The sequence below is a fragment of the Anabrus simplex genome, chromosome 3, assembly GCF_040414725.1.
Source record: "Anabrus simplex isolate iqAnaSimp1 chromosome 3, ASM4041472v1, whole genome shotgun sequence".
In the NCBI taxonomy this organism is placed as follows: domain Eukaryota; kingdom Metazoa; phylum Arthropoda; class Insecta; order Orthoptera; family Tettigoniidae; genus Anabrus; species Anabrus simplex.
Window position 1 is genome coordinate 356,772,633 of NC_090267.1, and position 26,981 is coordinate 356,799,613.

The window sequence follows — 26,981 nt, forward strand, 5'->3', positions numbered from 1 at the left end:
AGAAAGAATTCATTACGCCCATTGCAAGTATGGGAAAAATATAAAATTAACACCCTAATGAATTGTAAGTCTGTCCGAAGTTATGGAATAAATTTCAAGAAAATTGGTGCAGTGTATGTGGACTTAGCAGATTGCATAACCGAGCCTCGTGGAGAGGGTGGCTTCCCTCCCAGAGGGTATAAAAGAAACCTCCCTCCGCCTATTTTACACATTCTGTCTGATGGTCTGAACGGCGGAGTCCACGTCAGTCGTCTGCAAGAAAGTGCGGGGTTTTGTTCTCAAAGTACTTAGTTATATACTCGTGTCAATGGTTCAAATAGAATATTAAATGGAAGGCAATAGAAATTTTCCTGAACTGCTGCCGATGAAAACTTTAAGGTTTAGAGATTTGGTTAAAATACGTAGCTGAATTTCTCTCTGTATTACAACTGTGCACGTTTGATACTTGTAAAAGGGAAGTCTGGAGGTTACCAGTGAGGTCTGATTTTCTTATCTGTTTGGAACACCTGGCCAGCAGTAGCTTGAACGGAAGCAGGGTCCTGGGAATACTGTGGCAGTCGCCATTTGAGAGGTGTGCTCGTCGCATGTTAAATGCGAAGAAAATGCGGTATTTGCGGTGTTAATCGACACCGAGTGTAAAAGCTATAGCTTAAGTTTTATATATATATAAATAAATAAGAAGATGGTGTCAAATGTAGCCATGGGAGGCTAAGCACGAGGCCAGCTGGCTAAATGCAGCCAGAAATCCAGGATGACTATGATTACAGGTCTGTAACTATATTCTTTTATCAATGTTGTAGTTAGAATTTGTTTGTCCCAATAAATTTTCAGTGCGTGCGTCAAATTTATATTTAATAATGATCAGGCGAATATATTACATTTCTGGTCATCGTGTGAAACTCTCCAGGGCTGTAAAATTCACGTCGAGAAAGTATAAAATGCGAAGTTTAAATAATATGTTAATATTATTTGAGATATTGTTCAAATTGAGTAAAATAAGGAAGGTGATAACGATCATGTAGTCGTGGTGAATGTCTTAATTTCGAATATTGCATAAATTCAGAATTTTTTTTGTTGAAATAATAATATATTTACAGCGGGATACAATTTCTCTATGTTAAAAGTGTATTTAACAGTTATGTTCAATAAGGTTTGCATGTGTCTCGAAATCCAGTGAAGTCTGATAAAGTTATATTTATTCATGGGAAGTTAAATTTTGTTGAGATAAGAGTTGTATAGATGTTGAAGGCAGAGGAAGCCTGTATTTCATGTGTAATACCGCCGGGAGAGGCGATGAGGATGAATTTTTGTGACAGGCTATATTTGCTGATGGCGAAGAATTTTTGAGACAGGCTGTATATTAAATGTGATATTTCTGAGGCAGGCTGTAGTATATTTCGCTTACAATCCGGGACAGCTGACCGAGTGAAGGTTGGTTCAAGATGAGTATTGTGTGATGCACAGTGATATTTCAAGTTAAGATCCCCAGTGAAAAAACGCCTTCTGTTGAGGATGGCAGATCTTGGCAGTTAATTCCAAGTGACTAGTTTACGTAAAGTCAGCATAATGAATATTATGTTATACGACCTCAAGGGTAGAAGAGCGTTCTGAATACACGGTTGGTGTTATTTGAGCGTAATGACAAATTTCCACTCAGAAAATTTCATAAATTTCGAGACGATAATTTATCATTAAATTGGAAACATTGTGGGATGAGATATTGGACATTATTAAAGTTATAGTTTGGCTGTGTATATTCACTGGATAATTAGTGGATATGGATATTTGGAATAGTGAGAAGGTAGGCGATTTGAGGGCCTCACCCTAGAATTATTGTGTGGATTTTTGTGGTGGTGTTAGACGTGTGTTGAAAGTCATTATCATTTTTCCAAACTTCATCGCGCAGGTCGAGATCGTTTTTGAGTTGTGGTTTGCTTGCCACGCGTTATTTATTTTCAATTTCACGTTTTATTAACAAGATAGGGACTTAGTTGTATTTCCCGACTTGCGTTCATTCTGTGGCAAGATTTGTTTCATTGTGTGCTATTAGTTTCGACAAGGTTTACAGCTAAAATATCTAAGAGTGTGTTTGAAGTTACGATTTCGCCTGACATTCTAGAGGAAGCGTAGACAACCCAATTTCCGCTCGACAATAGATTTAGGACGTCATATGTTATCCTAGGAGTATACTGACGATGAGACGTCCCAGTCTACGCTCAACGATAGGTTTAGGAAGGTGTATGTATGTACATAGAGGTTAGTGTTAGGGTGTGTATACACTAGGTAGGCCCGACGATAGGTTTGGGTTCACAATGAAGTATTTATTTATTTTCCACCTAGTCGATACAATGATTGCCTAAGGCAATTTTTATTGGTCAAAAGTGGTACATGTTTCGTATATTATCAACATCTTCAGCCACATAACACAGTTTAGATGAAAAATATAAAATTGACAAAGTAATGCTTTAGAGGAAGTGTCCTTGAAATTAACATAAGATTGACAAGATTAAAACAAACAAATAACTCAAGAGAAAATATATAAATTATTTCTACAATAGAAAGCAGTCGTCAAGGAAACACTTGTACAATATTCCATAGAGAAATTGTCCTAATAAATATTCTTTTCTTAATAATCCATGAAAAAAGATCAATTTATAAATTAAAAATTATACATTTTATAAGTAATTATCTAAATGAAGAAATCCTGATATCACAGTGCGGCTCTTATTATTAATGTAGATGAAAATATAACTAATTCCTAGTTGTCAAATCTTATTAAGCCTGCTTTCCTTTGGAACAGTAACTCCTGTCATTCTTTCACAGTTTTGCGCCGGGTGTAATATTGATGATGCGTTCTTCCTTGTTCTTGCACCTGAGGAGGAGGAGGAGGAGCGGGGGATATAGGTGTGTCAAGAAATTCCTTGCTGTCACCTATAGCTTCAACTGAGGAGGAACAAGTTGTAGGGCTATCTGTAGGTGGAGAAATTCCAATTCTTTTTTCTTGATCCTTCTCAAGCATTTTCAAATATACTAGAATTTGATAATATAATGGATTCTTATATTCTACAGCCTCATTAAGGTTATCATTTTTCTTTACAAGTTGGTCTAGATGAATGTACAGGTCTTCATATGTGTTCATTAAGCTGCCCTTTTTTAACTTTTTTATGATGGTCAGGTCTTGTTCTATGTTTGTAAATTTATGACCTGTGGCAGTCATGTGTGATCCCATTGCTGAGAATCTTCTATGTTTTTCAGCATTCACATGTTCCAAATATCTAACTTTAAAATTGCGGCCAGATTGTCCTATGTATGTGTTCTTACATTCAAAGCATGTGAGTTTATATATACCGGAATCAAAAAATTTATCTTTTTCCGAGAGATTTATTGTATCATGGTTGAAAATACTATGTTTCATGTTGTTATTGGTGGAAAATGCAATTTTGAAATTTTTTCTTTTAAATAAATTTGTTATTACATGAATGTTTGGATTATTATATGTGAACTTGATATATTTTTCAGTTTTACTAGGTTCGACTGCTAATTTAGATTGTTGCTTCTCCGAAAATTTATTAATTATTTTATCAATCATGTTATTGTTGAAACCATTCAAGAGGGCTTGTTGTCGGATAAACAACAGGTGACAGCAAGGAATTTCTTGACACACCTATATCCCCCGCTCCTCCTCCTCCTCCTCAGGTGCAAGAACAAGGAAGAACGCATCATCAATATTACACCCGGCGCAAAACTGTGAAAGAATGACAGGAGTTACTGTTCCAAAGGAAAGCAGGCTTAATAAGATTTGACAACTAGGAATTAGTTATATTTTCATCTACATTAATAATAAGAGCCGCACTGTGATATCAGGATTTCTTCATTTAGATAATTACTTATAAAATGTATAATTTTTAATTTATAAATTAATCTTTTTTCATGGATTATTAAGAAAAGAATATTTATTAGGACAATTTCTCTATGGAATATTGTACAAGTGTTTCCTTGACGACTGCTTTCTATTGTAGAAATAATTTATATATTTTCTCTTGAGTTATTTGTTTGTTTTAATCTTGTCAATCTTATGTTAATTTCAAGGACACTTCCTCTAAAGCATTACTTTGTCAATTTTATATTTTTCATCTAAACTGTGTTATGTGGCTGAAGATGTTGATAATATACGAAACATGTACCACTTTTGACCAATAAAAATTGCCTTAGGCAATCATTGTATCGACTAGGTGGAAAATAAATAAATACTTCATTGTGAATCTATTGAAGTGCGATACGGACCATGAAGCTGATTTTATGTAATAGTGATAGGTTTGGGTGTCGGATGTATATACTCAAGTCTTAGATTAGGTGTTTTTGTGAAGTGACTTGAGCGATGGTGGTGTCTGCAGTAGTGTATGCAATGCGAAGAGTGTTAGCTAAGTAATAGTGATGCCATGTTTGCGTGCAGCCCTTACCAGCTGGAAGTTGTTTACCTAAGATTATGGAACCACTAGTGGCATGAACGTGAGGGTTGTCCAATATTGGGTACTGAGCTAACGGTGATTGAATATTCACTGCAGTGCGCCACGCATATTTGGGTTCATTGAACTTCAGTATTTTATTTTATGGACGTAATTGTTTTGTCGTTCTGACGTCCGTTTGCTTTGCTAGTGTGCGTGTTGATACTTAGTTTAATAGGTGAGACTTGAGTTAAGAATGTGGGTTCGATTCGTCAGCCGGTGATATATTTTATTTTCAATTTTTGTCGTTCTTTCAATTTTTATACGTAGTTGAGTGTGGTCAGTTGATAACTTTGTAGGTAGTGTGTTGGGACAAACAATAAGTAGATGGATCTGTGATGGTAGTCATTGTTATAAAGGAAAGAACTCCTGTGGTTTTTTATTTTATTTTACCATGTGGACTTATAATTTTATTAAGCGTAACGTAACCGTTTATAACCTGAAAGTTGGTTTTGTAATAATATTGTTTAAGTGATTTACCACTTTTTTATTTAACTTCAGTGTTTGGCATTTCTTCTAAATGTGTGTGGAATAAGTGTTCCTCTCGGATCGTGTTGTTGTTGGTTCCTTCTGAACAGCTGTTTGGGTGATGCACGTTTCAGCATCAGGATTATTTTATAACTTAAGGGTGTCATGAGATGACAATACATGGTGGAATTTTATTTTCAATTGTGAATGCTGCTGTTAACTTGTAGTGAACACCATGCTTTCCAGTAATATTTCGTAAGCTACCAAAAGCAACCGATAGTCAATTTGGTTCGATTAAGGGTCCATTCGGCGGGTGTTTCCATATCTGACAGGGTATTTGACTGGTGGATAACCTTAATTAAGAGTAAATCTGGAACTCTATTTGTTGAAGGTCAGATTTTCGACGGATCGTGTGGATTAATTCTCAGTTATCGTTTGGATCAATAGGTGCCCGATTTTCAGGTTACTTTCCATTTTTCTAGTTTTCGCTGTCCACTAATCTGTGATATTTCTGCTTTTCTCCGAAGAAAATTCTTCGATACTGTAATTAATAAAACTAACGCCATGCAATGTGACTGCGTTTATAACATTAAACAATTAATTCTTTTCTTGATCAAGGATTTTATATCAATACATTTTTTGTGTGCAGTTAATTGATTCAATAAAAGTTAGTGAGCACATATTTGCTCCTCATTTCAAGTAGTTAGACTCTCTTCTGAACCCCATCGCTTGGTTAAGATCGTGACCGAATTATTTCCGCTACGACCCCAAGACTTAAGAGTTCGATATTGTTCTACTGCAGCAGCTGTGGCCAACCAACGATGGAATGGTAAGTCATGGGTTCAGTATGAATGATGTACTGATGATGGCTTCCTCCCGAGTGAAATATTCTGGAGGTAAACTAGTCCCCCATTCAGATCTCTGGATGGGGACTACACGACTGGGGGCGATCATCAGGGAGATGGATACTGACATTCATCGAGTCGGAGCATGAAATGTTATTGAATTGTTCTGGTAGGTTAGAGAATCTGAAAAGGGAGGTGGATAGACTAAAGTTAGATGTAGTTGGTATAAGTGAAGTACATTGGCAGGAATAACGGGGTTTTTGGTTAGACGACTACCGAATTATCAACACAGAATCAAACAGAGAAAATGCAGGACTTCGTTTAATAATGAATAAGAAAATAGGGCAGTGGGTAAGCTACTATGACCAGCATTGTGAAAGAATTATTGTCGTCAAGATAGACACCAAACCAATGCCCACCACAATAGTGCAAGTCTATATGCCTACTAGTTCAGTGGATGATGAGGAAATCAAAAGAATATATGAAGAGAGAGAAGATTTAAAACAATATGTGAAAGGTGACGAGAATCTAATTGTGATGGGAGACTGGAATGCAGTGGTAGGCCAAGGAAGAGAAGGTAATACAGTAGGAGAATTCGGATTGGGACAAAGGAACGAAAGAGGAAGTTGGCTGGTTGAATTCTGCACTGATCATAATTTAGTCCTTGCCAATACTTGGTTCAAACACCACAAACGACAGCTGTATACGTGGACGAGACTTGGAGACACTGGAAGGTATCAAATAGACTTCATTATGATTAGGCAGAGATTCAGAAACCAGGTGTTGGATTGTAAAACTTTCTCAGGAGCAGACGTGGACTTGACCACAACTTGTTGGTCATGAAATGCCACCTGAAATTGAAGAAATTGAAGAAAGGAAAGTACGCAAAAAGATGGGATCTAGACAAGTTGAAAGAAGAGTGTGAGGGATTGTTTCAAGGAATGTGTTGCACAAAGACTAAATGAAAAGGCTGAAGGAAACACAATAGAGGAAGAGTGGATAGTCATGAAAAATGAAGTCAGTAGGGTTGCTGAAGAAATGTTAGGAAGGAAGAAAAGATCAACTAAGAATCAGTGGATAAGTCAGGAGATACTAGACCTGATTGATGAACGACGAAAATACAAGAATGCTAGAAATGAAGAGGGCAGAAAATAATACAGGCGATTAAAGAATGAAGTGGATAGAAAGTGCAAGATAGCTAAGTAAGAATGGCTGAAGGAGAAGTGCAAGGATGTCGAAGGTTATATGGTCCTAGGAAAGATAGATGCTGAATACAGGAAAATCAAGGAAATCTTTGGAGAAAGGAAATCTAGATGTATGAATATTAAGAGCTCAGATGGTAAGCCACTTCTAGAAAAACAGTTGTATCAAGGTAAAAATGTAGATAATGTGGTTCTGGAAAAAGAAGAGGCTGTTGATGCTGAAGAAATGGGAGACCCAATTTTGAGGTCTGAGTTTGGCAGAGCTGTGAGCCACCTAAATAGGAACAAGGCACCTGGAATTGATGACATTCTCTCTGAATTACTAACTGCCTTAGGATGAACCAACATGGCAAGGTTATTCAATTTAGTGTGTAAGATGTATGAGACAGAAGAAGTCCCATCCAATTTTTGGCAGGATGCTGTTATACTTATTCCCAAGAAAGCTGGTACAGAGAGGTGTGAAAACTACCGCGCCATTAGTTTAGTATCTCATGCCTGCAAAATTTTAACACATATTATTACAGAAGAATGGAAAAACAAGTTGAAACTGAGTTGGGAGAAGATCAATTTGGCTTCATAAGAAATGTAGGAACACGTGAAGCAATCCTGTCTTTACGTCTGATCTTAAAGGATCGAATTAAAAAGGACAAGCCCATGTACATGGCATTCATAGATCTAGAAAAGGCATTCGATAATGTTGATTGGACCAAGCTATTTAAGATTCTGAAGGTGATTGGGATCATATTCCGAGAACGAAGAATTATCTCCAATCTGTATGAAGATCAGTCTGCAGTGATAAGAATCGAGGGCTTTGAAAAAGAAGCATCAATCCGGAAAGGAATGAGGCAAGGCTGCAGTTTGTCCCCCCTCGTTTTCAGTGTTTACATAGAACATAGAAGGAAATCAAAGAGTAATTTGGTAAGGGAATCAAAATCCAAGGGGAGGAAATCAAAACCTTGAGATTTGCTGATGATATTATTTTATCTGAGACTGCAGAAGATCTCGAGAAGCTGCTGAATGTTATAGACAAAGTATTGAGTAAGGAGTACAAGATGAAAATAAATAAGTCCAAGACAAAAGTAATGGAGTGCAGTTGTACGAAGTCAGGTGATGCAGGAAATATTAGATTAGGAAATGAAGTCTTAAAGGAAGTATATGAATATTGTTACTTGGGTAGTAAAATAACTAACGATGGCAGAAGTAAGGAGGAAATAAAATGCAGATTAGCACCGGCAAGGAAAAGCTTTCTTAAGAAAAGAAATGTGCTCACTTCAAACATTGATATAGGAATTAGAAAGATGTTTTTGAAGACTTTTGTGTCGAGCGTGGCATTGTATGGAAGTGAAACATGCACAATAACTAGCTCAGAAAGAATGAGAATAGAAGCTTTTGAAATGTGGTGAATGCTGATGGTGAGATAGAGAGATCGAATAACGAATGAAGAGATACTGAATTGAATTGGTGAGAGTAGATCGATTTGGCTAAATTTAAAATTATAAAATCCTTTTAATAACAACCACCTACTCAATACGTTATATTACTCATTGAATTATAAAATAATCATGAGGTGTCTTAGATAAAGGAACATGTTTCGTTCGACATAGCGAACATCATCAGCCTTAATTTACAAAGATTAAGTCAGGGCCCTGAGCTGAATGATAAAAATTGTTAAAAGAGTGACAATACCATAATAAAAAGTAAAATGATAACATTAAACATGAAATTATAACAATATGTACAGATTAACAGCAAGTATGCAGAGGAATACTTTGAATGATGGTAGTCTATAAAGTTAAAACAAACATGAGGTTGTAAAAGTAAAAGGATATAGATATAGTAGATCTTAAATTATATGTCAATGCGTGAAGCGTGGATTAATTGTTGACTATGGAGTTCTTAATTGAGCAAAACAAAAGTTAAAATAGAGTTTATTGAATAGTGCGAGTCAAGCTGAGTCAGTTAAAAGGCGCATGGCGACGAAGCTAAGGTTGAAATGACGTAAACTTCAGTAGTTAGGAATTCTGTAGGAGAGCCAACACAATGCCAGAAGGAAATACAGGTTGAACTAGTCCGTATTTACACGCTAGCAGTAGAATTAATCTTATACAACGTAGGACACCAATGTGGACTCGTTAAGTAACTATAACTTGAAAGTAGGGAGAGTTCCAGCAAACCAGAATGGATGGAGCAGATTATGGCACAATTGGAGTTAGAAATCTGGAAAGAAAGAAAATGGAGGAAAAATAAAGTTATGTTATAATGAAAAAAAAGGTTAGTAAAAGTTAGAAGGAGGCTTACCCTTGGGACTAGTGTGAGGTGTTCGCTAACGTTGGCTGCGCGAATCAAACTGGCGAGTAACCTTATTGCTGCTTCTAGTATTGTATGTATGTATACGTAGAGGTGGGGAGTGAGTCATGTGAGGAGGAGGGGTGACCGATTCCTTAGGCGGGTCGGGTAATCGTGGAGGGGGTGTCGCATGAGAGGGCAGTAGAGTAGTAGTTGTTGTATTATTAACAGTTGTATAATTAAAGATTCTCGTATAGTTATTATTATTTATATTGAAAAGAGAGAGTAGTTCTGGAATTTTCTCGATTATTGGACTTTTAATATCTGAAGTATCATTTAAATTTTGATGCCCGTTGAAATGCTGGTCTAGGAATATGTAAATGTTCTCAAACTCTGTCATAAGTTTACTTTTATTGACGTATTTCAAGATTGAAGGTCTTTTTCAATTGTAGTAAAACTGTGGCCAGTCTCTTCCATATGGGTGCTCATGGCGGAATACTTTTTATGTTTCGAAGCGTTGTAATGTTCAAGGTATCTGGTCAAAAAGCTACGTCCAGTCTGTCCGATGTAGGAGAATCCACAATGGGTGCATTTAAGCCTATAGATACCAGAGTTCGAGAATTTATTGTGATTAATGTTAACTATATTTGAATTGAAGAATATATTACGGTTCGTATATCGGGTTCTATAAGCGATATTAATATCGTATTTGGCTAAATTTGACGAGAAAAAGAGATAGAATGATAGGACACATCTTAAGACACCCAGGACTTGTTCAGTTGATTTTTGTGAGAATTGTAGGTGGTAGGAACGGTAGGGGTAGACCAAGGTATGAATGTGACAAGCAGATTAGAGTGGATGTAGGATGCAGTAGTTATGTAGAAATGAAAAGGTTAGCACAGGATAGGGTGGCATGGAGATCTGCATCAAACCAGTCTATGGACTGGTGACTCAAACAACACAACATAAACTATGTTGCGTGCAGTGGTATTCCTGATAAACAGCTCTACCCCATACTCTGCCCTTCTGTTTCTAACAGCCATCAAGTACACTTTATAATCCGCCCTTTTCCTCGTTATCTCCCCTTACCCAAATTTCACTTACTCCTAGCACATCCAGATACATACTCTTTGCTGACTCAGCCAGTTCTACTTTCTTTCTTCCACAAACCCATTAATATTGATAGCTACCCATTGAATTCCATTTTGTTTGCCAAGTTGTTTCCAAGGAGTCCCTCACCTGTCAAATGGGAATGGGACTCCGTTACTCCCATGGGTCCGAGGCTTGCGTAAAATGTTCTGAGCTCAGTAAATTATTGAAGCAGGGTGCTACCCTACTTCCACATAGTCCAAGTGAGGAACTCTCCTCTAACGGGTTAGGGACCTCCGGTGAGTTGTATAGTCCTAGCCGTCTGAGCACAAAGAGGGCCATGACTCAGAATATGCGAGATGCCCACTCCCATTCCGTAGCAACTGGTATCCAGACTCTCAGGACCACTTACTAGGCCACTCATCCGTTGCCCATAGTTCATGAACTAGGACGTGACTACAGTAACCCACACTATGAACCAGAAAAGAGAATAGTTTCAATAATGAGTATTAAGTATTGTACCAGGAAAGCCTAGGTCCTGGCACATATCAATTGGAAAAACTTTATTTCAGCATACAATTTCCGTCCGCCATGCGATCAGCGGAGCGAAGGAACATTCCAGTACGTACCAGACTCCACGAGTGACCAGGCGAGGCCAAGTGACGTCACCTACCGCTTGAAACTTGCCTCCCCTAGAGATATTTCTCGAAAGAATTTTTCTCTCGTGAACTTTTTAACGCCTCAACCGATTTGAACAGGACCAACGCTAAATTGTAGCAGACATCGTGAAAGTAAAATCCTGTAAATTTCGAAGCAATCTGTACAGTAGTTTCTGAGTTATAACAATATAATGTTTAAGAAGATCGAGCGCTCTGTCACATGACTTAGAACACCACCCCTCCTGGCGCAGATATATATGCCACTAGGTCAAGGCTAACATCAGTTCAGTTCAGCAGTACAGTCTAGCAGTGCAGCAGAGCAGTGCAGTATGTGTGTGTGAGTGAGACAGAGGGGAGACTGACCGTCGTACAGTATGTCAGTGCAGTCTCGAAGGAAGTACGTTCCGTCGCGTTTCGCGGAGCGAAATTATGGGATAATCAATCGTCGTCGTACTTGTAAAAGACGTTGCACCGTACCTAGTTTATCGTGCTGCGACTTCGATATAATTCACAGACATTTCGAAGTATAACACATGTGAAATCATTGAAGTACGAAGTTAGGACATTCACAAACTAGAACATGACGTGTGGACTTAATTAATTTCACATAATATTAAATTACCACAATAAACAGAAACGGTCGTGTACAATAACTCTAACTACTCTAGAAATCATTTTTCTAATACAGTACATCCTTGAACTGTGTCTCTTTATTTACGTGTCATATTAGGACATGACTTACTACAGTGATAAACTTGGTGAATATTAAGAACTTTTTCTAAAGTAATATAATTTTATCACCACCAGAAAATCAGTGTTATCTTCTAGGATAACGATTCAAAGACTGTGGTCAGAGACTGTAATGAGAAATATTACACGTAACTTTTTCGAGTGTTTGAACTGTGTATTTATGGACGTTCTCAGTGACAATTTAAAAGAGTGTTTTATGCAGCAAGGACTGTGATCATTCATTTAACGTCATAAAATTAACATACGAACTGAACTGAGTTTAACAGTGAATGATAGTATCTGTAAATACTACTTGCACCAAATGAACGTTCCGTGTGCTAAAATCACCTCCACGAGCAGCGGAAATCTTGATGAAATTCTACAAGATCCAGCTACTTTCAACATCATCTCATCTATGGTACCCATCGAGGGACGTCAATGTGGTTTCTTCGTGGAACATCAAGTTCGAGTCTTCGTCCGCACCCCGCGGAATGTTCCAGATTCCCATCAACATTTGTAAGCCAAGTTTTCTTTATTAAGTGAGTAGTCACAAACTGACTGACCTTTTTCTTATCAATCTTGAACAGTGATTTACTCAGTGCTGCGTGTGACGATATTTCGTAGTTTTTCACCATTTCTCAAAAGTTCATCTTTAATAATAAATTTATTTTATTAAAAATTTAATATTCATATTACATAGAAGAACTCTAAGATTTTCAAGTGTTCTATATTTCAAGGCTAACAAACTGAGAAACCTTCAACAGAAATTTAAATTCTTATTTCAATTTTCAATTATAAGTGTGTGTTCATTTCATGAATTAATGCTTAGAAAGACTTTAGGTGAAGAACTGACACTTCGTGTTTTCACAAAAGACTATAGGATCTGTGAGACTTATTTATTTTCACAAACTGAATTCAAGAAGATTTACGTTAACATTTTTGATTTCAACAAAATATCTGAGTCCTATATTGATATTGCAGGGTGCTGAATCATTTAACATTATTAATAAATTGTTTGGAAAAGGTATAACCATCTATTATTCGCCCTGCGATTCTATCCTGCTCTGTATCGGCTCCAAGACCAACTTCCACTACCTGAGATCCTTCTCGTGCCCTACACCCCAAACTTTTCCTGGTACAGTATGCAGAGCATAACTTCATTTTATAATAATAATGTTGTAGGAATGAAGGTAAATAAAGGCTTAAGATAAATAGTCCTAAATAAATTAAATAAATAAATACAGTTTTTGCTCTTAACACTCTCTGAGTGTATAAATCCACTACATCTTGAAATTCAGCCATATGCAACAAGAACTGGTGAAAGGGACAGCAGGATTAAAGGAAGTGAGATGGAGATATTTTGATGGTTTCCGCAAAACTGACTCCGAGCTGAGTGGAGCGAGTTGGTCTGGCCCCACCCACAAGCGAGCTGGGCTGTTGGCCACTGCCTACGAGTCTACTCCTAGAAGGAGGGAGAGGGGCTTGTAGTGTGATGTGCTGGCCTCTCTCTGAGGTCTCCCTGGGAGCTTGTAGCGATTACTTGAAACATCGGGATGTTTGGGGGCTGAGAGTTTTCTGGCCGTATCCAGCTTCCTGACTGTTCTGAAACCACTAGCCTCCCTATTTAAGGCAGGCCAAATGAGTCTGCAGGGCAGTCAGTCAGTTCAGTCTGAGATTGAGTGCTGTTAAGGAGTACCACTCTGGACAGTGATGGCTCGAGTTGAGGTTCAGTCTGAGTTGAGGAGGCAGTCTGTGAGTCAGTGTCTGTGAGTGTTTTGTTGTGTCTGTCTGTCATCGAGGAGTTGAGTTTTTTGATCTAGCTGCTGTGAAGTGAATGTTGTGTCGGGTGCAGCGTGGGATAGTTTGATGTGGCATCAGTGAGGGACAGTGATGAAAACTGTTGGGAGTGAACGGACAACATACATCGTACGGTATTGAGAGACTGTTGTGCGTGATCTATCAACTCTCTCAAATGAGGTAGTAGTCTCGTAAGTGGAGCAAATGTCTCTGGAATCCACTACATTGTGTCTGTTCTCTATAAGGGGCAGTTGCAAAAGGCATTGCCTCCTTGTCAGGAAGGACAAGGACACAGGAACTCACCTGATTATTATTCCCAAGACAATCCAATAGCTTTGCTCAATTCTAAATGTTCGAATCTAATATTAAATATAATTTGGGAATTTCAAGTCCCCAAATGGGATCTCTGAATGGGTGAGAGGATTGAATGAAGCGTTTGAATATATATTTATTGTTGAAAGAGAGATTTCATAGAATATTATGGGGATCTTAAAGGACTATATGAGAGACAATGGACAGGTGCTAGGCATTTCACCACTGCCATTGAAAACCCAGTGTATTTCTGAGGACATTATCATCAAAGTCAAAATGTTGTAGCTGCCATTGTCCTAAGACACTATGTAGTGCGTCCGGCTCCATGGCTAAATGGTTAGCGTGCTGGCCTGGTCACAGGGGTTCCGGGTTCGATTCCCGGCAGGGTCGGGAATTTTAACCATAATTGGTTAATTTCGCTGACACGGGGGCTGGGTGTATGTGTCGTCTTCATCATCATTTCATCCTCATCACGACGCACAGGTCGCCTACGGCGTCAAATTGGAAGACCTGCATCTGGCGAGCCGAACTTGTCCTCGGACACTCCCGGCACTAAAAGCCATACACCATTTCATTTCACTATGTAGTGCATTCCTAAGGTACAAATTTATTTTAATATATACTCAAGTTTCATGAAAAAAAAAAAATGTACAGAAGCAACATAACCTAGAATTATTAAAATAAAATAAAACAGTAAAAATGAAATGAGGATAGTTACCAAGTGGATCAGTATTGAACTCATGCTCAGTGCACATAAGATAAAACTCTACTTGGATATTTTACATCCACTTTTGCAGTGGACTATTCCTATTCTACGATCGAGCTCAAGAAGGAATTATAATAGGAAAGAAAAATGTTACTTAGAACAAAAAACATTTGAAAATTGCGAAGGATAACAACATCGCAAATGACATTGTGAAAGATTATATTTTTGCTGTTGTACAGATTTAAATGAGGTTGATCCTGATGGATGATTAAAAACTGTTCACAAAATGTTTCAAAACAGGCTTGCCTCCAACAAATTTAAAGGTGAGCATAATTGAGAAATTATGGGGTCATGTAGTTTTACTAAATTAGAGGTTAAAGTAAAATCAGTGGGTAAACCCCTGCACTTTAGAAAATAAGTTACATTGAGTTTAAAAGAAGTTGCAACCCTAAATTAGCAAGTATTAGAGTGCTTACATTACCCTCAAGGAGAGCTGGAACTCACAGTTCACACGTTCAACCTCTAGGCTAGTCAAGCACAGAAGAGAACACACCTTCACATAGTCCCACCGAGGATCTGGCGATTTTAGGGAAACAGGAAATTGGTTAGTATAAGATGTGACCAATAAGAGTTCATGGTTTATCTTCTGATGTGTCTTTAACCAACCCAATCCTACCTACAAACAGAAACCAACAGAGTTTCTAGAAAGCTTGATATTGCTGTTGTGATAGAAAAGCTAGAACTATATAATGATTAAAACTTTAAACACACATAAACCCGGCACACAAAGAATTCTTCAGCTTCTGCAAACATAGTAGGGCTATTTGGAGTTGTTCAGTTAAAAATAGTCCAGTAGAATCAGGAATCTGAAAAAATTTATGATGGTCAATTTAAACAACATAAATACGGTTCTTGATGTTTTTCTGGTTATTTGGCAAATGGGCTGGGATTCCTGCAGGGTTAAGTGAAATGCAGGTAAAGTTAGTATGAAAAATTCTAGTGCTAAAGAAAATATCTCTCTCATAGGCTGTTTCATAGAAACTGTTAATTCTATGGAAATAATAAATTTCTGTTTCTTATAGTTTTGTTTTTGCATGGTTAAAAAAAATATGTTGTACATGAAAGTATTACGAAGCTTATACATCTTATTCCACTTTTTTGATGCAAATCTTGGTTACCTAAAAGTATATTTGAACATTTTGTTGTAACCATCATATCTTCTTGAAAATTATCAATGTGTCATTCATTTCAGTGGGTACTGTTTTGATAATTTTGATGTTGAGCTAGTTTTCTCATTACTGTATATTGTAAGTCTGAACAGAAATACAATATATTATGTAATTTTGTTTGTGTGTTAAGATATACTCATGAAAGTGACAATGATTTGAGCTTTTCTCCCTCTTTTTGCAGATAGTAGAAGTATATAGCAGTGGGGGAGAATTCCACTTAGAGTTGCCATCAGGTGAACTTGAAGGTCCTAAACATTTGTGGGAGATCTCACCTTTCTATACAAAACCAGTGATCCGCATACGGTTTCATGCAAGAGCAGAAAAGAATCACACAGCATATGTCAGGTTTGTTATACTATATCTGCCTGCCTGCCTGCATGCCTGCCTGCCTGCCTGTCTGTCTGTCTGTCTGTCTGTCTGTCTAAAGAGTCCTAATGTACATTCTAAGTGTCCAAAAATAAGACATGGAAATTGTGAGAGGATATTTTGTTCTTAACTTATAAATTGATCTCCAGTCTTTTCTTCATCCTCCTGACAATATTCATTAGAAGGTTGTTTGTATATTTAATCATGAGCAAATTTTACTGTGGCTAGCTGCTGGCCAAGGAGCAGCGTTGCTTTGTTATATAATAATAATAATAATAATAATAATAATAATAATAATAATAATAATAATAATAATAATAATAATAATAATAATAATTTTACATCCCACAAACTACTACGCTGAGGTATTGGAATTTTGTTTTATGGGAGTTGTTTTTCGTGCCTGTGTAGCTAAATCAACTGACACAAGGCTGGTGTATTTGCACACCTTCAAATACCACTGGACTAAGCCAGGATTGAACGTGCCAACTTAAAGTCAGAAGGCCAGTGCTCTACCGTCTGAGCCACTCAACCCAACACTTGGTTACCTCAGCGGGTCTGTATAGTTAACTGATGTATCACATTCAACCTTCTGTGGAGTAGTGTATGTTACAGACTAGCACTTGATCCTTGTGCTCTGATAATGAAACATTTGTATTATTTTAGCTGTCTTGGAGGATCAGTGGTAGTATGTTCAACTCATGATCCCAAGCTCATGGGTTTGATCCCAGCTTTGGTAGTAGATTTTTGAAGGCCAGTCATAAATCTTGGCACTCCATGTCGTTATTGGCTTGTTAAAATCTCTGGTGGAGCACTCACTGTTACCCAAAATAACATTCGCTCGGCCATAGTGTCCATCCTGTGGAATTCCGCAGACTGCCTGGATGGCACCACTGGAAATATGTAGCCGAGACCATGTTTAAAAAATGTTAAATCATCATCATCATCATCCTCCTCCTCTTCGTGCGGAGTTTTAGTAAAGCTTTCGACACTGTTGACAGAGACATACATATATCCAAATTAAATAGTTTATAATTTCTCCGCGAGTGCACTCGAATGGATCAGTTCCTATCTCACTGGCTGCCGGCAGTGTGTTCTTAATAACAACAATGAATATTCAAATTGGGGTACGGTTGACTTGGGAATACAACAAGGATCTTTACTGGGTCCCCCTATTTTTCTCTTTGTATATACAGTAAATAGCATAGCTTCTGGATTAAAACACTATAAATACCACTTAAATATATGTAGATGACTTGCAGATATATATACACAGTAAAGCCCAAAACCTACACTTAGAAACACTTCACCTGAATGAAGACTTGATGACCATAGATATATGGGCCAAAAATCATGGGATTAAAATTAAACCCATCAAAATCCCAGGCAATAATTATTGTTTATCCTAAATTACTTTACAAATTCAATCGAACAGCGTTACCACAGTTGTCCATAAGTGGTACTTCCATACAGTTTAGCCAAAATATAAGGAAACTTGGTATAATATTTGATGAACATCTGTCGTGGCCTGCCCAAACTATATCTGTGTGTAGAAAAATATATGGAATGCTACACTGTCCCACTAAATTCAAAATCACTTTTCCTTTTAGACTAAAGAAAATTTTGTTGAATCAGTCACATTACCTCATTTTGATTATTGTGATATAGTTTACAACAACCTAGGAGTAGAATGGGGAAGGAAATTAGTGTGCTCAGAATGCTTGTGTAAGATTTATCTGTGGGCTTCGTCACGCTTACCATGTCACACAGTCATACACACAGCTCGGGTTGCTTCGCCTGCAAGAACGATGCACACTTCATACTCTTTGCTTTTTGCATAATATTCTTAAAACTTCTCAACCAGCCTATCTCTGTGATTGTATCAAACTCATCTCCACAGACAATAACAAAAATACCTTATCCTGCAGCACCATATGTTTATCCCTTCCTGTACACAAAACAACAATCTGTGCATGAAATCATTCAACATTACCACAGCCCGACAATGGAATCTCTTACCAGTGGATGTCAGAAGCATCTTCAACAGCTCAGCTTTTAGAGAGAGAGAGATACATTTCTTTCTGCTCCCCCCATTTGGAGGTAGTCAAAAAGACAAAGCTTACATGAAAATTTGATTAATAACTACAAGGGTCATTTATAATATATCCATAAATGATAAGTATACTACATTAAAGCCTACTTAACACAGTAATTAAAAATGTGTATCAGTCAATAGTTTTAAAATCCATGAGGGATTCCTCATAGAACAAAGATGTAGCTAAGAGTATAGATGATTTTTGACTTGGTAACAATCCTTTCAGAGCTGCTAACCAAATGTCCTTAATAAATTGGTTATGCAGATTAAATTTCTTACAAAAGTTGTGAAATGTGTGAGTAATGGTGTCTCGTGCTCCTATCATCAATCCTAATACGTCTATGGAGTCCAGATGATATTTCTCGCCATAGTATGGGATTGTAGGTTCTTATATATCACATTTCTCCTTGTGTACATCATGTGGTTGAGTGAATGATGCTTCGGTTCTAATTGTGGGGTCTATTATGAACCCTTTACTTGAGCCCGGTGGTATAGCAATCATGTCAATCCGCCGGCTTGACCCTGTCTGAGACAATTCATGTACCTCCTCGTACACTGTATAATGCTTTTCTCTCAGGGCTTCAGCAATCATAGATCGTATACGATGATGCCGTGAATTCCGTAGGGTGTCATTAAATGGACAGGAACCCAAGATGTGACCAAGTGTTTCAGTCTCACTGTGGCAATGCCGACAGTGGTTTTTGTCTCGGAACCTGGCAGGTAATGCACGAATTGGAACTACATTTGCTGTTAGTTTTATGGCATTTCTCCAGTCGCTACTTGTCGTAGGTACGACATCGTAATTGGTGTAAAACCTTCAATTAGTATGTTTAATATATTTTAATTATAGTTTATTTAATGCTAAATTATCTTTTATTAAGTGTTAAACATGACTAGTATATGGTTTCCCTGTAAATATCTAGTATAAAATTGTATAACCTCAAATACGTATTGTGTATAAGTTTAACCTCAAAATCTAGATAGTCGGAAGCGGTAGAAAATTCCATAATGTTTGTATGTTAGACTTATTGTACTATAATTTGGTATATATGAAGGGTTCTGGAAACTTATTGTAAGGTTTTATTATCCAGATACATGTAGAGACATTACGAATGTTGTAGATGTTTCCATATGGATTAGTAAATAGTCGACGAATGTTCAAGTACCCATTCGACTAGCTGGTCGATCGATGTTTCGAGTGTGTTCCATTAGAGTGTTGTAAGAACTCTTCCAGAAGTCGATCATTCTAGATAATTTATTGAATAGTATATATATATATATCGAGCTGTCAGTCAGTGAGTTCAGTTCTTAGTTCTTGGGACTCAGGCAAGTGATGGACTGGGAGTGACTGTTGGGCTCCGAGGTGGAGTCTGAGTATTGAACTCGAGTGAGTGAGGCGATGAATTCAAGAGAGTGCATGTTATAGTACACGAGTCAGTGTTGTTGATATCTGTACTGCTCAGAATCGACTTCAGGGTACTCCGCTATTGAGTGTTGTATATAGTGTCATTTGCGACTGTGTATAATTGTGTGTTGTGACATAATGTGTAAATAAAGTAATTTATATAAGGAAGTGAACGTGTTCTCGTGTGATATTTATTTACGTAAAATAAAATCACAACGTAGAACGATATACTGGTTAAACCTTCGGGTTTTCTTACCCACTGATTGGCTGGTGTGTACTCCTTATACAGTATAACACCCTTACCCTTTTGTGGTAAGGCACAGCAGGCATCAAATTCTTTCTCACGGAGTTGTTGTCGTAGGAGCGAGACATTGACTGATTTGTATTCAGGAGTAGGCCAAGTTTTTCGAAGCACTTCTCTGTTTCTTTATGGAGGTCTCTGGTATAGTTAATGTGAATATTGTTGGATCGTTGGAGAACTTGGCATGCATTTATGTGCTGTAGATAAGCCTCCCAACCACACTTGAAAACTAGGTAAACATGCTTGAATAATCAAGTTTTGATCTGAAAATACCTCCTCCCTCTTCCCCCTCCTTTCCCTCTTCCTTTCACAGATCTTCTTCTTCTTACTAATCCTTCTCTTCACCTCTCACTTGAAGGCAATATCTCGGTATCTTCTGGAAATGTATATATTTTTGAATCTTTCTTTTAAGTAGTAGATGTAGTACTTCATATATTTCTAATGTAATCTACATACAATGTTTGTTATGTAGGTGATTTTTTTATGTATGATATGCTTCTTTCTTAATATCACTTTGTTTGATTATTTTATTAATACTATTACTGGTATTATTAATATTGTTTTCATATTATTATCATCAGTAATTATTACTAAAAGTATTCTAGGTTAAGACTGACTTTGCTAGAATAAATATAACCTACTTACTTACTCCTCAGCGCTAGAGCACATGCAGGGCCTTGGCCTCTCTGACAGTTGTAGCCCAATCTTCACAATCTTCAGCACACTTCATCTTCTTATTCCCATCTTTCTTAAATCCTCCTCCACATCATCCAGCCATCTTTTTTGAGCTCTTCCTTTCAATATTTTGCCACCTGGATTTCCTTTGTAAAGTTTCTTGACAGAACTATCAACTGGCATTCTCTCTGCATGTCTCAACCACCTTAATCTGTTACTTTTTAATTCAGATACAATATTTCGATGTCCATAGAGCTCTTCCAGTTCTCTGTTTTTCCTTATTCTCCACTGTTCCCCTTCATTCACTGGACCAAAAATCTTTCTCTGTATTTTTCTCTCCCATCTTTTCAACAGTTCTTCATCTGCTCTGGTCATTGTCCATGTTTCAGAACCGTAAGTTACCATTGGTCGCATTACCATTCGGTAAACTGTCAGCTTCAGTTTTCTACTAAGGCTGCATGATCTGAACACTTTCATTAAAGCTAACTAAGCCCTATTACCTGCAGCAATCCTCTCTTTTATTTCCTCTTTCATGTCAATATCTTTTGTCACCAGCAATCCTAAATAACTGTTCACACACCTCATAGTTTATCCCATTTAATTTTATGAGTTTATCTTCTGTAACTATGGTCCTCCTAGATGAGAACCAATAGTGAATGTTGGCGTTATTCACTCTGTCCCATTTCTCCTGCCTCCTTTTCTAATCTGTCCAGTCCTTCCTCTAGGGCTCTAGGTCTTTCAATCTTTGAGAAAGCATATCAACTTCATTAGCATAGGCTAGATTCTGAGTTAAACAGAATATCGCCTGGATTACTGACCTCCACCTTTCTCATCACACGCTCCAGAACCATGTTGAAGGCAGACTGGATAATACATCCCCTTGCCGCAAACCTTGGTTTACTTCAAATTCCTTAGTAAGATTTCCTTCCACTTTGATACATTTTGTATTCCTGAGGGTCATTTGTACCAGTCTTTATCAACTTAGCTGGGAATTCCGTGTCCATCATTGTTTGATACAGTTTCCTCCTATTCATGCTGCAGTATCATAAGCCTGTTGGGAATCCACAAACAGCTGATGTACATCTATATTATATTTATAACACTTCTCCATTATTTGCCTGACAGTGAAGATGTGATCTGTTGTTGATCTGCCTGTCGAAAGGCACTCTGGTAGTCTCCTAGTATCTGCTCAACCAATGAGTGAGTCTCATAGACAAAACCTTGGCTTAGACCTTATAAACCACACTAAGCAAAGATATATATACCTCTATAATTTTCACAATTTGCTTTATCTTTCTTCTTATGAAATGGGCAAATAATCACTAATCTCCAATGCTCTGGCATTGTTTCTGTTTCCCAAACTTCCACAATTAGCTGGTGAACAAGATGCATCATCTTTTTTACCCTCGTATTTGATCATCTTGCTGAAATGTTATCACTTCATCAAGCCTTATTATTCTTCAAATACTTAATTGCCGTTTTCAATTCTTCTATGGATGGTGCAGGTACTGGTTTTAAATCTAGGCTAGGATCCTGCCAATGCTGTCCATTCTTCTGGATGTCACAGTCTCTGTAGCCACATTCGACAGCTCACTAAAACATTCAGCCCATTGGTCAAGTATCTGGTCTCTTCCACCAATCATATTTCCTTCTTTATCTCTACAGAATACAGCACGTGGTTGGAAACCTTTCTGTAAGTCCTTTATTTTCCCATAGAACTTTCTAACTTCTTGATTGTCATGCTGTTCCTCCAGCTCCGTAATATATTTCCTCTCTGCCTCTCTTTTCATTTTTCCTTAGAGTCTGTATGCCTCCTTTCTTTTCTTCCTACATTCCTCTACATGGGTTCTTGTTTTCCTGCTAAGCATTTTCTCCTTGCCTCATTTCTCTCCTCAATTACTCTTCTGCAATCATCATCAAACCATCCTTGTCTTTCATTTTTTTCTTCTTCCCCTAATACTTCATCAGCAGTTTCCTGCAAAGCATTCCTCACAAAAGTCCACTTTGCTTCAATGTTTTCCATTGCCCATCTTTGTTTTTTAGCCTCAAATCTCTTCTCCAGCCTAGATTCATATTTCTGGATGGTTTCCTTTCAGTTTTGAGACCATATATCTCCTTGGAGCTTTCCCTTTCTTGGCAGATCTATAAAATGCAATATGTTGCCTGTATTTCACTCGTACCAAGTAATGGTCCGAATCACAGTCAGCCCCCCCTACAACTGTCAATTTGCAGATATCAGAAGCGTGTCTCCTATCGATTACTACGTGTGTCTCCTCGATTACTACAGGGTCTGTTTTATTAAAGGTGAACACCAAGTGGCTTTCCGGGTATTCTTTCTCTGGAACTGTATACTCTTCACCACAGAGTTTCCCACGGCAAAATCCCAACTATTTCCCTGTAGGCTTCTTCTTTGCCCACCTTAGCATTGAAATCTCTGAGTATTATTTTTACATCTTGTCTTGATATGCATTCCATTCATGTTCCGATTGTCCATAGAACATAGCTTCCTCTTCATCCTCTGCACAAAGGTGGTACTGAAAAAATGGGCCTTCATCTTAGAGTACATATTCTTTCATTTACAGGCTTAAAATTCAAAACCGCTGACTTGTATCTGTCATCCACAAGAAAGCCTGTGCCACCTATTGTACCTCTAGCTACTCCACTATGAAGAATTGTATATTTACCACTTCTAAAAACACCATTTCCTTTCTATGTGACTTCCTGTATTGCTGCTATTCCTTTATTGTATTTCTTCATTTCTTGTTTCAGACTTTTCAGAGCTCTTGGTTTATTCAAGGTTCATACATTCCAAGTTGCAATGTACGTATCATATTTCCGTTTCAATTTGCATCTTCCATTTCCTTGCACGGGTTGTTTACCATTATCATCAGTCCAGCTATTCTTGTCTTTGAGTTTCGTAACGTTGTGTTTTTCCAATATGGAGTTGTTAGCCCCACGATCAACCGCCAACCTCGAGGACCAGGGTGTTCCTTTTAATCTGGCCTATCACCTTTGACCTGTCCGACTTATGCTCCCGCCAGCATAGTTCTCAGGATCACTTAGGCACGCAAGCTCCCGTATCACAATAAGATGAAGATACCAGCGTGGGTGAAAATAAATATTACATACTATCATCATCATTATATTCTCAATTTCTTGGACCTGTCCCTGAGAGCTTCCTCTCATTCTTCATTCTACCATATTTCTCTTTTCCTCCTAGCCTGTCCGAGTGTTTTCTTTGTGGCTTCATTGATTCCATTGCATAGTTCTTGTAATTTCACCTTTCTGCTTATGTGGATTTTGTCCCTAAATTTCTAATGATGTCTTCAATGGTGTTCATTTGGTTTGTGTTGTATCTCATCGTTTTAAGTGGGTCTCTCTTTTTTCCTATTGGGAGAGAACGTATTTCAACTTTGGAGAGATGGTGGTCTGAATCATATTCATGCGTCTTGGTAGGTGTGCTATGTACCATCTGATGAGCCCAGCCTAGCACACGGGGGCAAAATGCTGGCAACCAGGAATGAGTTAGCTGGAAAATTTATAATGTCACTTACCATAGTCGAAAAGCAAAAAGAACTAGAAAAGCTTTTGGACAAAACCGAATCCAGATCCTAGCTATACAAGAGACCAGATTGCTGTAAGAAAACAGACATCAACCACTATGGAATATTCAAAGGAAAGCTGGCAATTAGAACAACCACCAACATGCCTCTGCTCGGAACTTGCTTCTTCATAAACAAGAAGATAGTAAACATTGTCACACACTTCACATCAAAATCTGAAAGATTGTCACTACTAACTATTAAATACAAGAATAAGAGGTACACTCACATCAACAAAGACAACAAGCACAAATTTGAAGTGGTCTGAAGACAAAATAAGTATCGTCTCATTTTGTCAATGGAAGAATGGCACAAGAGACACTCCACGATATGATCTGACAATGGTTAATTTTAAGTACAAATTATTTCTCTGAAATGTCTACACATTAGTCCACTGTTATGAAAAATATGTACAGAAAGCTACTTTCAATGATGTTTTGGTTTCATTTTGTGTTTTTGTTCATCAGAAAGTGGAAAAATTAGTCCTAGAATAGTCACAGAAGTTGAACCCACGCTCTGCACAAATAACATAAATAAGTATTCTATAGGGTATGTTTCAGTATCAAAGTTTGACAGCAACATTGGCCCTTCATCAGTATTACAAACGGGAATAATACTCGTTGTTCCGGAACTGTTATTACTTAGGCCCTGCGTCAGATCCATTCTGTCACTGTCAGTGTCACTTGTGTAGTTGTTGCTCTCAGATGAGCTGGAGAAAGAATTTTCGACTTCAGAATCACATGCACTAAAGTCCGACACTTCTTTGTCTTTATTATCCAATATTGACACTATATTGGTATCGCTAATCTGTTTTTGCAACATTTCACCGTAAAACCGCAAAAATACGTAATAAGTACAGGCGTGAAAAAACTGCATCACGCAACGTGTGTATTTCGCAACTCTCACTACCAGGAGAAAATATTGCAAGATACTGAAGAGATTTCCCTAATCAGTAGAGTTGAAAGAACAACTTCTGCCATTTATGAGCATATTGGTATACCTCCTCGGCTAGTAAAGCCGCAAAATTTGAATGGAACATACGTATGTATGTTTCCGCATGGAGAAAAAGAAATGTGGAAAAAAAACAAACGCACGCACGCACACGCACGTGCACGCACTCTCTCTCTCTCTCTCTCTCTCTCTCTCAGAGTTAAAATGTAAAGTCACACTAATACATGTAGGGTTGTCAGTACTATACTGATAAATAAAATCGTATGTATTAGCAATGATATTTCCTACTAGATTCCAGCTATTCATAATTTAGTGTCTGCCAGAAACCCACTAACCACTGTCATTGATTTTCACCCACTAAACATTAAAAGCCTCCAGATCTAGCAGGAAAATTGTTGAATTGGCAACACTGAGCCCACACACAGCTACATGTTTCCCATCATAGCAACCCCGTTCAGATTTGTATATATTCATAATAGTTCTTACATTTACTTCCTTCCAGTTGCCAGGTATTTGTTATCTCCTTGCTAGTGGCGAACTAATGCCAATATTGAAAAATAGGTGAGCCGGAGCGTGTTTCCAACCTTGATGCAAATGAAACCTGCACCCTAATTTCTTATCTAATTTTTTTTGTATATGCGGGGATTATTCACGTAAATAAGGTGTATGTATATATATAAAAACTAATGTTTAAATTTTTTTTTTTTTTTTTTTTAAGTCTTGTAGGTTCCCAATATGTGCTTCCTGAGTGACCCTGCGTTCTACAGTTCAGTTACCAAGTTTGTTCCTCGCCTAATGCAGCATGTCCCTATCAATTTTGGTGAAGGTGGTGTTTATTCAAGCCCACAGGTCTCGCAGAATGGTCAATATGGAGGCTTGCACGTATGCGCGCGCGCGCGCGCACACACACACACACACACACACACACACACACACACACACACCCCTTCATGTACCCACAAACAAAAGAAGTCGCTAGAGATTGAATAAGGGGAGCGTGGAGGTAAAAAAACAAAACAAAAAGGAACTACAGGAAAATCTGTCCTCAGCGGAAACCCATTGGACCAGATTTTTATTCCCACTGTATGCAACATTCTGGTTCATAAAGGTGGTCCAAAAATAAAATAAAAATCATAAGTACATACCTCCATTAGATAATCCAGTAGTAGATTTATATGATTTTGTGTGGTAGTAGATGAAATGAAATGGCGTATGGCTTTTAGTGCTGGGAGTGTCAGAGGACATGTTCGGCTCGCCTAATGCAGGTCTTTAGATTTGACACCCGTAGGTGACCTGCGTGTCGTGATGAGTATGAAATGATCATGAAGACGACACATACACCCAGCCCCCATGCCAGCAGATTTAACCAATGATGGTTAAAATTTCCAACCTTGCCTGGAATCAAACCTGGGACCTCTGTGACCAAAGGTCAGAATGCTAAGCATTTAGCCATGTGGCCGAAAGTGGTAGTAGATACAATTTTATGTATTTATTTATTGATGACAAAAGGTCTTATAAGCCTCTGGCTTGTGATGGGTACAGTACAGTACATACTTTTCTTAAAACAACACAATAATTACATGTCATATACAATAGCTTTTTTTGTGAAGTGACAAGTATGTTTTTGGATAACTAAGACATAGTTGTTGTTTTTTAACATGTTAGTACCATAGTTTTTCAGAAGTATATTCAGATATTGCATGGCTGTAAGATATTAAATATGGGCAATATATTAATGTATTAATTTAAGTTATGTAGA

General features: G+C 37.7%; 1 protein-coding gene across 1 annotated transcript in view; it reads left to right on the forward strand.

Moving 5' to 3' along the window:
* Positions 1-26,981, forward strand: part of Tmem131 (Transmembrane protein 131) — a 504,583-nt gene that overhangs the window by 182,765 nt on the left and 294,837 nt on the right. The window contains exon 8 of the mRNA XM_067143255.2: positions 16,009-16,172. Within this exon, the coding sequence (XP_066999356.2) occupies positions 16,009-16,172 (164 nt within the window). The remainder of the gene's footprint in view (positions 1-16,008; positions 16,173-26,981) is intronic.